The sequence below is a fragment of the Protomyctophum bolini genome (assembly GCF_963924005.1).
Source record: "Protomyctophum bolini genome assembly, chromosome: 14".
Taxonomy (NCBI): domain Eukaryota; kingdom Metazoa; phylum Chordata; class Actinopteri; order Myctophiformes; family Myctophidae; genus Protomyctophum; species Protomyctophum bolini.
The window spans coordinates 19,698,492-19,713,096 of NC_137875.1; the positions used below are offsets into that span (position 1 = coordinate 19,698,492).

Here is a 14,605-nt window from a genome sequence, read left to right on the forward strand (position 1 = left end):
TATGGGAGTTTTTTGTCATTGGTCATGTTTTCAAAATCTCTGTGTGTGGTTGTAATCTGTGGGAAGTATGTGTCTCTGATGTCTTGGTATAATGGACAGATGGTTAGGAAGTGTAGCTCGGTTTCCACTTCGTTTAGTGTGCAGTGGGTGCATAGTCTGTCTTCTCTCGGGATACAGGTCTGCCTATGACGGCCTTTCTCGATCGCGAGACTGTGCTCACTGAGTCTGTACCTAGTTAAGATTTTTCTTTGTTTTGGGTCGGTCACGGTGCTCAGGTATTCTGCCACTGTGTATTCTCTGTTTAGGGCCAGATAGCATTCTAGTTTACTCTGCTTTTGTGTTGCTTCTTTCCAATGTGTCAGATAGTTTTCCCTTTGCTGTTTTATAATTTGGTTTAGTCCAATGGGTTTTCTATCTTGTGGCTCTGTTTGTGTTTGTGCCCGGAGTTCCAGGGCCAGCTGGCTGAGGGGCATCTCTCTAGAGTTTCACTGTGTGTGAGTGCCTTGTTATGGAGTGCATATAGGTCACTTTCTTTTAGGTGGTTGTAGAACTTAAGTGCTCTCTTTTTTATTTTGATTATGAGTGGGTATCGTCCTAATTCTGCCCTGCATGCATTATTTGGTGTTTTTCGCTGGGTACGGAGAATGGATTTGCAGAATTCTGTGTGTAGGGTCTCGGTTTGGTGTTTATCCCATTTTTCCAGGTCAAGGTTTGCTAATGGTCCCCAGATCTCGCAACCATAGAGGGAAATTGGTTCTATCACAGAGTCCAGTATTTTAAGCCAGGTTTTAATTGGGATGTCTATTTTGATGTTTCTTTTGATGGCATAGAATACCCTTCTTGCCTTGTCTCTCAGGTCCTTTACAGCTTGGTTGTAGTTCCCTGTGCTGCTGATGTTTAGGCCAAGGTAGGTATAGTTTTTAGTTTGTTCTAGTGGGATTGTATTTAGGAAAAATTGGTGGTTTTGGCGGCTGGGCCTTTTTTTAAATATCATGATTTTAGTCTTACTTTACTCTCACATCATTGCCTGGTTCATTCGTTCATGTTGACTGGTGGTGGAGAGCCATGGGGGGATTTGTCTCCCCAGAGAAGACAGACTATGCACCCACTGCACACAAAACTAAGTGGAAACTGAGCTACATTTCCTAACTGTCTGTCCACTGTACCAATACATCAAAGACACATACTTCCCACAGATTACAATCACCCACAGAGATTTTGAAAACATGACTAATGAACAAAAAAACCCCTCCCATATCTGCTGGGCGAAGTACAACAATATGTGCAAACACAGCAGCAGGTTTCGTGAGCTGCTGTGATAGGAGAAGGATATTGAATGGAACACAACCACCCTAAAGACGAATAATTGTGTGTATACCTGCACTGCATCGAGTGATCTTGGTACATAAAATTGATTTATTGGAGATTCTGACTTTCAATTGTACATATACATTTTGTATATATATTGTATTGCTCCACTTTTTGCTTTTGGCAATGTAAACGTATATTTTCTCATGCCAATAAAGCCCTTTAAATTGAATAGAATTGATTAGAGAAAGGATGCAAGAGAGTGCATAAGAGGGGAGAAGAGAGGACTGTGGAGATGAGAAAGGACAATGACAGTCTACTCTGCATGGGGGGGAATGAGTTCACCCAATTCTCAGTCAAAGGCTGTGCGCTGCTCCAACAGCGGAAAATAAATTGGGATTTGTAAATGGACTTGTGTGAGAATGGATAAAGAGAAAATGAGAAGGGGGAGGAGGTATTTGTTAATCAAACTCTCGGTCCCCTCTTTTTTCCCCCCCTATACCCAAGCTGTCACCCTCTAGCACTTCTCTCTGATGGCTTTACTGAGGGTGACAGAGATGGAGAGGACGAGGAAAAAAAGATGGAACAGAAAACAGACATAACACTCTCCATTCACAAGCAAAAACTGCGATGGCCTATAAAGAGCTCCTGAAGGCAGGGCGCTCTGCCTTATAGAATAGGCTCTCTTTTAGTCCATTTATTCAAAATGAATGGAAACGTTTTCCTTCCTTGGGTAAATAGGGGCTTCAAAATAAGAACCTATGAGGAGATTAGATTCTCCCACCCTCCCATCTGTCTCACTTGAACCCCTGAGAGGCTGGACCAATGTGGGAGACGGCTCGAGCTGTTAAACTGGCACACAAGTTATAGGAGCCCTCCCTTCCCCATGCATAAACTCTCTCTCTCTCCTATAGTAGGTGTTTATCTGCTATGGCTGTTGTGAAACTTCTTGAATGTGGACATGTTTGTTGAAATAACGTGTATGTATAGCCTATCTACATATATAGTATTAACGCCAATACACTATGGGCTGTATTTTGCGTGTCTTAAGTACCAGGTCTTATTCCCTAACTTGAGTAAACTAAAGACCTGGAGGCGTGATCAATGCTCTTTGGCCACTCAGAATAGCCAAATGGCATTGAACACACCTCCAGGTCTTTAGTTTACTCAAGTTAGGGAATAAGACCTTGTACTTAAGACACGCAAAATACAGCCCATTGTGTCTTACTGCATTATATATCCCAGGGGTCCTTGAGGGGTTTCCAGGTGGTCCCCAGCTAAATGATGGAGAGTTGGTATAACGAAATGGAGCCTTATAGATCTTTTACTCTTGAGAGAGTAACATGCTCTCGAGAATGCACTAAAAATGTCGCTCTCAAGAGTTAGAATAATTAATATTTTGATTGATGTTTGCCTGCTATCTCTCAATGCCTAATGGTATCAATAGGCCTACAAAAGTCTTATGCAATGATAATGAAATATAAATTCTAAATGTCATCAAATGATGGTCCGTAGCTCAAATGCTGAATAAATAATGGACCATGACATGAAAAGGGTTGAAACCCACTGGTATAATGTATGTATGTATACTGTCTGTATGTATTGTACGCATGTATTGATGCGCATGTATTTGCACAGATGTTACACGTTGACCACAGAGCGGCGTTGTTTCTGCGTGTTGAAGAAGAGATTTCAGTGCTGAATTTGTAGTCAGCAAAGTTGAGGCCAGTGGAGGCTGCATCCCATAGCCCGGAAGGACGGCCTTGGCGTGCAGTGATTGGCTCAGTTTATTGATGCGGTAGCTTAAAAGATTGTTTGGATTTTAGAGTAGGCCTACACACAAGGGACGTCTTCAAGGAATATCTCAGACAGAGAAGAAGCTCGTGTATGAAATGAAACAAACAGGCAACAGTAATACAATGGTTTTCATTCAACCAGTTGTCCGGGGACCACCATTGGGGCCTTAATTGAGGGGGTTCCAGGTGGTCCCCATGCTAAATGATGGAGAGTTGGTAAACAAATGGACTCTTATTCGAGTCTTTACCTCTTGAGAGCGTAAAATGGACCCATTTCAAATAAAATCTTAATCTTAATTTACAAGAAGTCTACAGATTTAGAAAGAATGTAGAATGTGTGCCTGTTATCTCTCCTATAGGCCTATGGAACCAACATCAATGGAAGCATGTATCCAGCAATAACAAACATATTCTTTAGTTTTGGGTCTGAGAAGCTTTATGTCATCAAATGTTGGTCCGTGGTTCAAATCAAATGCAGAATAAATAATTTTCCTTGCTATGAAAAGGGTTGAAAACCACTGCCATAATACCAATATTTTTAAAGATATATTCTCACTTCAGAGATTGCCTGTCAAACCAGTCTACCCAATCACAACGCGACCAATCCTTTTCGGCCATGGGACCTGTCTAGATCCCTCCCATATGATTGGTCGGAGAGACACGGAGCCCAAAAAAGCACTGCGGCCCAGGAAGCGGCTCGTATTTCAGGGGGGAGTGACACCCACTGGATGGAGGGAGGAGGGATGGGTGGAGGGAGGGAGGAGGGAGGAGGGGGCCCGTGAAGTGTGTGGGGACGAAAAAATAGTAAACCTGACACAAAGCGTCTGAGAACAGTACCAGGATTGTCGGTGGTGGTGGGGGAAAAGACGCTCTTTCGCAAAGGGGACCATACATTGATGGATTTTATGTTTTTTTGGTATAAGAAGACATCTGTCCTCTTCTACCTTTCGATCGCTCCCCGGGTTGCTGCTCCTCACACAACTTTCCAAGCTTCCATTTAGTCGAGGAGAAGAAGTGCGCTGCCTGCTGCTGCTGCTGTGGGGAACACACTGACATGTTTTTGCCTCTAGAAGAAACTTGGTGAAGGGGAGGAAAGTTTCGGGGACAGCGAGCGGAGGCTATACTTTTTTTCTTACGTGATTTTTTCCGCAAGGATACGAAGGCAAAGCAAAGTCGGATTTCTTTTTTCCCCTTCCTTTTCTTAATGCACTGGACTACTGGGTTTGGATTGGAATATACTCTTCGCCGTTTCTCTGATCTGAGTTGAACGACGCCGGCTTGGGTTTGTGGAATAGAGAGTTAAAAAAAGCAAGCAAGAAGCAGCGCTTCGCATTTTTTTGGTGCAGTGGGGAGAATTATTTGGCTCCGTCGGGAGTTGTAGACATTCCTCCCCTTGATTTCGGCCCATGCACTCGCCTGCCTTATCTGTGCATGCGAAAACAAGAGATCTGCAAGATTTCAGTCCTCCCCGGTAAGTGTTGTTTCTGTCTGTCCAGAAAACAAATCAGTTGAAAAAGCGTCGTTATTACGACCAAGACTTTGACTGTCACGACAAATATGTGGGAATAGTTTTTTTTTTCACTTTGTTTGTTTCCTTTTTTCTCCTCCTTTCCCTTTTTTGTTTTTAAAACTACCGTAAATAAATATATATATTATGGTCCTGTGTGCTTTTAGAGTAGAATATGCCTTTTCTAAAACTCCAATGACACAATTAAATGTAGGCTATAAAGTTGTCATGAAACTTTATTTTCCTAATACAATTAGGCTACTCAGTCCATTCTGTGTGTGAAAATGTTTTAGGCTGTTTGGAGAAAAAAATAGATCTGGCCCAAGGTTTGAAGTTTTAAAAACTACTGTTTCGATTATCATAATATAATATATATATATATATTTTAGAAACATGGATAAGCGTCACTAAATCGGTCATACCCAAACATTTAGGTAGCCTATAGGTTATTTGTTGTTTAAAGAGAACATTTCACATCTTCTTACATCATGCGTTTAGCGCCACCATTAAACAAGTGTCTTGGTTATTTATTACTTTGCTTAATTTTCTACATTGCATTTATGGTGCCCAATTATCCCGTGACCGCAGTTGTTTTTTCACTACTTGGTGGTGCTGGGAGCCCTAAATCACTGAACGCTCTAAATGAGCCCCCATTGTGTGAAAAAAAAAAGCCAACTGATTTGAATTTCAATAGGAATTCAATCAGTGCCAAGAAATGTCATTCAAAGCCTGGTTTAAATAGAGGCTATAGTGATCTCTATAGAAGCGAAAGCGCACGAGGGGGGGAAAAGCCCTCATGTGTCCGAATGTCCTGCTGTCAGCAACATTTAAAAGACCATATAGTTTCAGAGCATATATATATATATATATACAGCTAACACACATATAGCCTATTAAACGGAGCGAGATTTCTGTCTGAATTTGATGTCTGTTTATCGGCTTACTGGTTTGTGACAGCAAGATGTAGGCTATTGGTCGGTAACAGACTAACAGTTGTGTGCGCCAGGACATACAGCCATGGGTCACGATGTCACAATGGAGAAATCTGTCCCCTAAAGTCAGTGGTTCTCAAACTTTTTGTCAGGGACCCCCAAAGTGACTCATATTAGTCCTATAGCCCACGGATTGAAGGGATATATGCCGCAGGGACCCCCATAAGAGAAGATTTGTGCGGCTCTATAGCTGCGATATTCAACCATTTTAATGTGCAAGGAGGGACCCCCAGTTTGACATGGGTTAGGCTCATATAGACTGTGAAAAAATAGGTTAGGCTACCGATCCCTAATGGCTCTGCATAGGAACCCAACGTATCGATACAATCAATGTTCATTTAACTCTTGAGAGTGTATACAAAATGGAACAATTTTGTACACTCTCTGAGTTAAGGACCCATAAGGGTACATTTGGTTCCTAACTAGCTGTGTTCCCTATCGTCCCCAATCATTATTCGCTCGCTACAAGTCAAATTACACGCGACTCTCTCTCTCCCGAGGAAAGTAAACCGATCGATGTCCTTCCAGCTGGAACAGAGCAGGAGCGCATGTATGTATGCAGCCAGAGCCAGGGAAGCGTGACTTCTTTGGGTCGCAGACTAGTGCAAACCTCCGCCGGTCGGGTCGGTCCCTGGAGACTGCCTATAGCTGCTGCGAAGTGAACCCCCCAGAGACCCGGCCGTGGGGCATGCATGCAATCGGATTGCGCCGCTGCAGATGTCGCGCCATATAGATCTTTGTGTCCCGATGTTAGGAGGACGTTTACATCCTTTCAATCCCTTTTGTGTCTCACGTCACAATCAAGTCACTTATGGATTGGGAAATGCAATGAGTGTGTGTGTTGGACGGTGACGATTTGGGTTTGCTTTCAACGCTAAATGGGAGGATGCAACAGGTTTGGCGCATCTGTGTGGCTCCCCCTGAGCAGTTTTTAGCCTATATTATGCCTATGCGACAATTGTGCTAAGAGTTTGTAGATTGTGTGTAAGATTGTATTAGTACGATTTTGTAGTTATTATACACTTCATGTCCCATACCACAGAGAAAATGACGTTGGCCACTATACACAATCAAGTCTGTTCATATTTTGATATTTATGACTTTTAGGCTAATAGTAGGCTAATTACTGATTACAGCTAAAACAAATAACGTCATGCCGGCATTACCCTATGCAACACCTAGCATTAAAACGTGTACCATTACATTTAAATACACAGATTATCTACAACACTAGATTTCTTCAGACAGAAGGCACATAACGGGTCTGCTGCAAATCTGACGATACAGTACTGCCGAGATGACGGTAAACTAGTGTGGTATAGTGTGTTCACTTCACTGTCTGTGCATCACAGCTTCGGTATGTCTGTCTGTGGCATGGCTTGTTTGACAGCTTTTTGAAACATGGCCATGCTTTCTCTCCCTTTCCGTCTCCCCTCTTTGAGCATACGTAATAAATGAAAGTATACAAGTCTCTGCAGGAATCAGTGTGTCCCATGACATAGTTTTATAATTGTCTTGTCTTATCTCTCCATTTCTCTGCCTCTCTCTCTCCCCCCCCCCCCCAATCCATGCCTCATCTCGCCACCTCCGTCATCGGTGTAACTTCACAACGGACACCGTCACTTTCCTCTCCTCCTCCGGGCTCTCCTGTACCGTCCTCCGCTGCAGCCCAGGTGATTGGGTGAATTCCAGTGCAGTGAAAGGGGCCTAACAGGCTGCAGTTGATGGTTGGGCGGTGCCCCTCAGATGGGATCAGTGTCGAGGGGGAGGCGAAGGAGGGGGGCATGGAGAGCCCTGCTGCTGCTGCGGGCTCCCGCTAAGGGCCTCATGGCCTCTTGGGCCTGGCTGCTGTTGCCCGCCGTCCTGCTGTCCCTGCTGACCGTCAGCGCGGCCCGGCCGCCCCTCGCCGCCGCTAAGGAGGAAGAGGCTACCCTGGAACCCGAAGGTAAGCAATTTAAGCGAGCGGAGGGGAGAGGGTTTTGGTAGCGTGGATTAAAGTTCTCAGTCGCCACGACTGATTTCAAGTCATTGGGATCGCAGTCACAGGCACAGCGTGTCTTCTGTGAAAGCCGAAAATAGCCGATATACAAGCTCACAACACTGCTGTGGGGGAGGGGGGGGGGGGGCTGGAGGATAAGTGGGGGTACAAACCCGTTTGTTAATCTTGTTTTCCTTGCCGTGATAAGAAGACGGCAGAGAAGGATTGCATCCCTCGATTCTAGCCCTGACTCTTGCACTTGGAATCCCTCCTGTTTAGGCTGTTTAAGATGAAAAACAAACAAATGTGGAGAAGGGAATTGACAACCACCCCCCCCCCCTCCCTTTCAATAAATGGAAGGCTGTTTTTTTTTAAAGCAGCCCAACTAGTCTAATGATTGCCACATGGTGAGATGTGTGGTTTACAACTATAGCTGCCAGTTTCATTTATGTACTTTTTCTTGAGCTTATCATAGTTTATGTTATTTCTAAGTGTGAAAAGCAAATCTGTGACCCTCCATAACCCTAACCCTGTGAGAAAGACGGTGGGGTCGTGTTTATACTGGCATCACTCACATCATGCCCCAGTTTCCTATAGTATTCATACAAATGGACCCAGTGGGGTCCATTTGGTTTCATTTGTACACTTCAGAGTTAAATTCTGTGTGGAAAGAGATAATGAGAGGGAGCAAAGAGGGAAGAACAGAATGAACTGAGATTCCCAACTGAGCTTTACATTGTTTCCGTGGCTCATGAATCCCACTGTATATGACTTGTGGCGGTGGATGGAAAAAACCCTTTTGAGCGTGGTGTTGAAGAATATCTGTAGCACGGACGGACAGGCAGTGATTATTTATATTTAGTGAAGCTTCTCCTTCGTGTCTCCAGTCTCAGAGTCTGGTCAGAGAGGAGCTAATTAGAGCTGTTGTGATGGATAGTACGGCGCATTCCAAAGCCTTTTGTTCCCAGGCTTTAATCAACATGCTAATTGCAAGTTGGGTCAGAGCATCCCTTTTTTTAAAAGCAGCCCCAGAGTCTGTTTCTCTCTCTCTCTCTCCCACACACACACACACACACACACACACACACACACACACACACACACACACACACACACACACACACACACACACACACAGCGACATACTCATTCCCCTCCTCTGCCCTTTTGCCCCAGAGGTCGGGTGTCAGTCTTGCTTGTTTCGACAAGGCCCACCTCGTGTTTTCTCTTGTTGTTGTTGTTGTTGTTGGTGATGATCTCAGTCAGACCTCTTGCCTCCAAGCTGCTCAGTCCAGAAGGAAGCACCCCCCCCTCCACTGAAGACCCCTGGACACTACGCTACATAGCCACAGAGAAAACAGTGCAAAACAGGGGAGGAAGAGGGGAGAGTTTTCCAGAGTTACCCAATCCCAAGGAAAGTTCTAAGAGGATTTGCACATATTTGACTTCTCCTTTAGATGGGAGAGATTACCGAGAGCCAGGAGAGTGTAGTGGGGGGAAGTCATGTGACTAAGGATTAAGTGGCTAGACCTGTGGGTCACATGATGAGGGATCAGCGGGCCTGAACCTGGACCCGCTTATCTGATCCCCGATCGGTTTCCCTTTGCACCCTGACAGACACGGGGCCGAGCCCACATATTATCTTACTGCCGCTCTCGGGTCTGTGTCCACTGGGTCGGCGTTTGGAGCTCAGGTTAGCGGTACAGGGCTCTACTACTCCTCCGAGTGCTGTTGTGATGGTCATGTGGCGAGGCTGGAGGCATCAGAAATGCATGGCATGTCCTAATGACCTCTACCGAGGTGTTGGGGGATCTCTACGGCTCTACCTCCCCCCTCCTAAACCTCTCGGCCCTGCCCAGGCGCCCTGCAGCCTTATATGCCTGATTTATACTTGGGTTGCGTGCCGCGTCACACATGAGTGAATGAACGGATCTCGCATTTGTGAATGTGTAGATCTTCTCTTTGTGCCCTGGTGTCGCGCAACTGTCAAAACCTCAGGCTTTATAGTCCCACACCACCAACCTGTGTGTGTGTGTGTGTGTGTGTGTGTGTGTGGGAGTGGTAGATCCACAGCTAGATTCACCCAGATTGCATATCAATGTTGCCTCTATATAAAGACCAGAGCCTGCACCCCTGGTGGCCTTGCTAGTTTGTTTACCTGTGTTTAGTGTAACAGTAGGAGTGGAGTGAGCGCGCCCGGTGAAAGGGCCCCTCACAACAGCCCCATTGTTGTCAGCGCAGCCACCTTTAGTATCTATGGGAGTGTTTACCTTGTCCAGGCACTCTCCGTTTGCACTGTGATTAAAATACTCTGACTTGAGCTTGAATAACAATGGCAAGAAAGACAGGGGCAATGTATTTTGTGTGTGTGTGTGTGTGTGTGTGTGTGTGTGTCTTTTGTGTTGGCATTCTGTGCTGTATACTGTGGTACTTCAGTATAAAAAGGTTGGGAACCAATGCTATACAGTGTATAGCATTGGTTCCCAACCTTTTTATACTGAAGTACCACCTCAGAAAATATTTGGCTCTCCATCTACCACCATAATAAAATACAGGAGCGTATACCGCTGCCCTTTTTGTTCCATTCCTAAGTCAATAGTGCTGCTGCTCTGACAAAACTCTGTCTAATCACTAATCCGCACAACTGATGATATTTCTAATGTGATTAGGACCTTCTCAAACGGCTAGGTGCGCTGTCATGCTCATTTCAGCACGGCGGGAGAGCCTATTTCAACCAATTGCTTGGTCAGAAGAACTACCTGTATATGTATAGTAATATAAACATTTCATTCCACTTTTGTCTTTTTTCTCCTTTTTTGGGGGGGCGACTCCTCTGTGTGCCTCCAGAGTGGGGCTCAAGTACCACCAGTGTAAGTACCAGTGGTTAGGAACCTCTGTATAGGGCCTGTTCAGACACTGACAAATTGCAATGAGATGAATTCATGTCTGACCACCACCAGGAACACTGGAACGTAGACTAATGCCAGTGCAGCTGACAAAAGCAGACGTTTGGCTGTGAATTCCTCAACAATCTTGCCAAACTATATTTGACAATGAATTGTACGGTCAGCTCAAGGACAAATACCGAAAGACAGCTTTCTGTGTAAATAAACACAGGGGTAAATACTGTGTTATGGCTGCAACTGTGTGTGTGTGTGTGTGTGTGTGTGTGTGTGTGCGCGCGTGCAGATGACAGATTGTCAAGCGCTATTGGGCTTATTACCCATCTGTGTGTAACATTGTTGTATCCACACAGTGGGGTTCTGGTTGTAAAAGTGTAAAACTGTCAGCTGGCTTGTTAATGACACGGTGTGTGTGTGTGTGGCTGCGTGTGCGTGCGCATGTACGTGAGCGTCCCTGTGCCTATGGCAATGGCACTGAACTCAAAACCAATACAGTGGGTCCAGTCCGTCTCTCGGTGTGACCAGGGCACTTAGCCTGAATAGACCTCCTTCACATAAAGCTGTTTATTACCCCACCGTTAGTTGGTGCGTTAGTGTGTGTCTGCGTGCGCGCGCACTGACTGAATAGACTGTTATTTGTCTTGGCCGATGCACCAGAAAACGCCTTGTCACTCCACCATGCAATCTCACACCTGTCTGATAAGAGGCTAGTAAAAGCGGCCGACCTGTGCCAGCTTGTGTCTCCAGCCTCAGCGCGCTCTGTCTGCTATAGGGCAGGCGGGTGGGCGGGGGGAGGGGGGGCAACGACACGGCCGCAGTCAGACGGGCACCTGGCTGCGTTTGACGCTGATGGAGTGAGTGCACATGCAGTGCGTTAGGAGAGAAGAAAAAAACACCCCACTGAATGAAAAGAAAAGTGAGCTCTGGTTGCGCAGCAGCACACCTGTAGCTACATCTATTGCGATAGCATTTCTGTTCCTGAGTTTTAAATGACAAACGTCAACTCATGAATGCGCAGGTGCATTCACAGGCATATAGTAGTCAGACACTCTCAGTACTTATAGGTATGTACTTATTATTCATGCTAAGAAACAATATATTTATATTAACCACTTGAGCCCTATTTTGTAGGCTGATAATACTTATTGTCATGCGGTGAAACTAGCTAATCTACAATCTCATTGCATTGCGACTCATTGTGAGCTTGTAAATTGGCTATTTTTGGGCATTTGTCAAGATTGTGCCTCCATTACATGATTCCTGATTCATGATACATTCCATGAGAATCCTGCAGAAAATAGTCTCATCGTTTGTTACCGAGTCGAAGAATAATCCACCGCGGAACATCAACACAGAGCAATGGAGGATGGAAACTCGTTGACTTGCATTGAACTTAGTTTCATCATCATAAAGCGTCCTCCTCGTCACGATGTCCGCAACAAAGCCGGTATTTCTTAAAAGTTAGCAGAAAACGGCGAATTAAACAAATAAAACAAAAGGCGGGTTTAGGCGGATTCGGCAGGGAAACACAATGGGTAAAAATACTGGTTTAGCGGGTTCCGCAGCGAAACTGATAACATGCCCAAAAAAGTAGGGACACCCGTGGAAACTAAAGTGGTTAATATGTTATATTTTACATCAAGCAAAAAAAATCGTTTTGCAACTAATCAGTGGTGGGGTTGACCAAAAGCTTTTTCTTTTGCAGAGCATGGGTAATTAAGAGTAGTTTATAATAATTTATCATTACTACAACAACAACAACAACAACAAAAACAGCTGTATATCCAATCCGTTCCGTGGATGGCTCATCAGACTGAGTGAGACACAAGCATGCAGAAGCCCAGAAGCTGCTCTAGGAATAGAAGCAGAATACAAATGTCTCTGGGGGGGGGGGGGGTATAGTTAGGAGCCGTGCCAGCACAGCACAGCCTGGCCCGGCCACCCTAATGTGAGGTCAGTAATCAAGGCATACAGCTCTGCTGCGGGTCCCTGGACAGACCAGGAGGTCGCTTGGGATTCGCCCCCCTGTGGGGAGGGGGTATCATAAGGGGTTTGTGTGTGTGTGTGTGTGGGGAGAGGGGTGGTGGCTCTGTTGCCATGGACTCTGGTAGAGCGGCCCCCTTTGTCATGATAAAACCAAATAAGCAGGAGGGGGCGGGGCCATTTGAATGAGAAAGACGGCAAACAGTCACAGCAGAGAAGAGACTGAAAGTCTTAGCATTTGACTGAAGAGGATGCAGGCAAGAGAGGACAGGAAAAACAAGGGATCGGACGGGCAGCCGAGATAATGTGATTTGTGCGTGCGTGTGTGTGTGTGTGTGTGTGTGTGTGTGTGTGTGTTGCGTGCGTGTGCATACCACATAATTATGTTGCTTTTGAAATAGCAAGCAGCCAAATCCACGCCAAAAAGTAAATTTGTTCCTTAAATGAATGATTGAATAAATTAATGAGAGGTTCAGGAAGCATCACGCCACACACACACGAGGCCTTCCTTCATGTCCTCCAGCCAGTCTGATGACAGACAGATGGATAAACCTCTTGCTCCAGTCTCTCTCTGTCTGTCTCTCTCTCTGTCTGTCTGTCTCTCTGTCTGTCTGTCTCTCTCTCTCTCTCTCTGTCGCTCTCTCTCTCTCTCTGCAGACTTTCAGTGAGCCCAGATGACTGGCAGCCGAAATGGTGTGAATGCGGAAGAGGGGAGAGAGTGGGGGGGGGGGGAGAGAGAGAGAGAGAGAGAGAGAGAGACTGCTCTGTCAATAATGACGACACTAGAGAGAAAGAAAGCAAAGATATACCTGTTTTCTAGCTTTTTTGGACATTACATCACAGCTAAGGTCTATGGACCTTTTAAATGTTTGTTTAGAGCACTTTAAACAAACATTATCGGGCGTCCCTCACTTCACATGAGTGTGATTTTCTTTTAAAGGAAGCGGAGAGTGTAACTTCAGTACAGGAGTAGGCAAAACGTGACTGGAGAATAGAAAGCAGAGCGATGGAAGAGAGAGAGTGAGTGTGTGTGCGTGCATGTGAGTCCGTCCGTCCATCCGTCCGTGCACATGAAGACGAGACCTTGCAGAAGTGACACATCTGCAGCCTCTCTATGCTGTGTGTGTGTGTGTGTGTGTGTGTGTGTGTTTGTTCGTCTGCATTCATTTACATGTGGAAATGGTTTTCGGCACTGTTATACTTGCACAGACAGCTCCCACTATATAGGACTAAAGCTGCTGTTGCAGTTGTTGTTGTTGTGCAACAGAGTTGCGTGCGTATGTGTGTGTGCGCGTGTGCGTGTGTGTGTGACTTGACGTTGAGGTCTCTGTGTGCCAGGCCATCTCGTATAATACCCCCAGAAGTTTCCCATGAACAATCGGGCATGCTGGGAAGTGTTAACAGGTTGGGGAAGGAAGGGGGTCAGGGTTAGGCCAGCTGGGTCACGGCAGGGGAGAGGGACAGTGGGAGGCCATGAGGGAGAGAGAGAGAGAGAGAGAGAGGGACAGGGGGAGGCCGAGAGAGAGAGGGACAGGGGGAGGCCGATAGAGAGAGAGACAGGGGGAGGCCGAGAGAGAGAGAGAGGGACAGGGGAGGCAGAGAGAGAGAGAGAGAGAGAGAGAGAGAGGGGGGGGGGGACAGGGGGAGGCCGAGAGAGGGGGGGGGGGAGGCAGAGAGAGAGAGAGAGGGGGGGGGGGGGGGGCAGGGGGAGGCCGAGAGAGAGAGAGAGAGAGAGAGAGGGACAGGGGGAGGGAGAGAGAGAGAGAGAGAGACAAGATGTGAAGAAGTGAAACAGACCAGCAGGAGGAGGAGACCGGAGGCCAGGCTCTTGACGGAGGGAGACAGATGGACCCAGTAGAGATAAGACGGACGGCCGAGGCAGAACTAACACATGCAATGCTTTCTTAAACCAGACCCACCATTTGGAGGGAGGGAGAGAGAGAGGGAGAGAGAGAGAGAGAGGCGCAGTCTAACCCTCAATCTTACTCCCTCTGGCCTCCTACTGTAGCATGCACGCACGCACGCGCACGTGTGTGTGTTTGTGCATGTGTGTCTGTCCTAAAGAGACTCTTATACGGACATCTTTCTTTGGGGAACAATCTCGGCACGTCCCGTATTCCGTAATGGGGAGCAGAGGT

The 14,605-nt window shown here is 46.2% G+C and overlaps 1 protein-coding gene across 7 annotated transcripts in view; it reads left to right on the forward strand.

Annotated features, from left to right (window-relative positions):
• Positions 1–3,926: 3,926 nt before the first annotated feature.
• fgfr2 (fibroblast growth factor receptor 2) overlaps positions 3,927–14,605 on the forward strand; it is a 66,832-nt gene continuing 56,153 nt past the window's right edge. For all 7 annotated transcript variants that reach the window (XM_080782344.1, XM_080782345.1, XM_080782341.1 and 4 more), the window contains exons 1-2: positions 3,927–4,575; positions 7,272–7,548. In XM_080782344.1, coding sequence (XP_080638470.1) covers positions 7,350–7,548 — 199 coding nt within the window. In that variant the 5' untranslated portion in view covers positions 3,927–4,575; positions 7,272–7,349. The remainder of the gene's footprint in view (positions 4,576–7,271; positions 7,549–14,605) is intronic.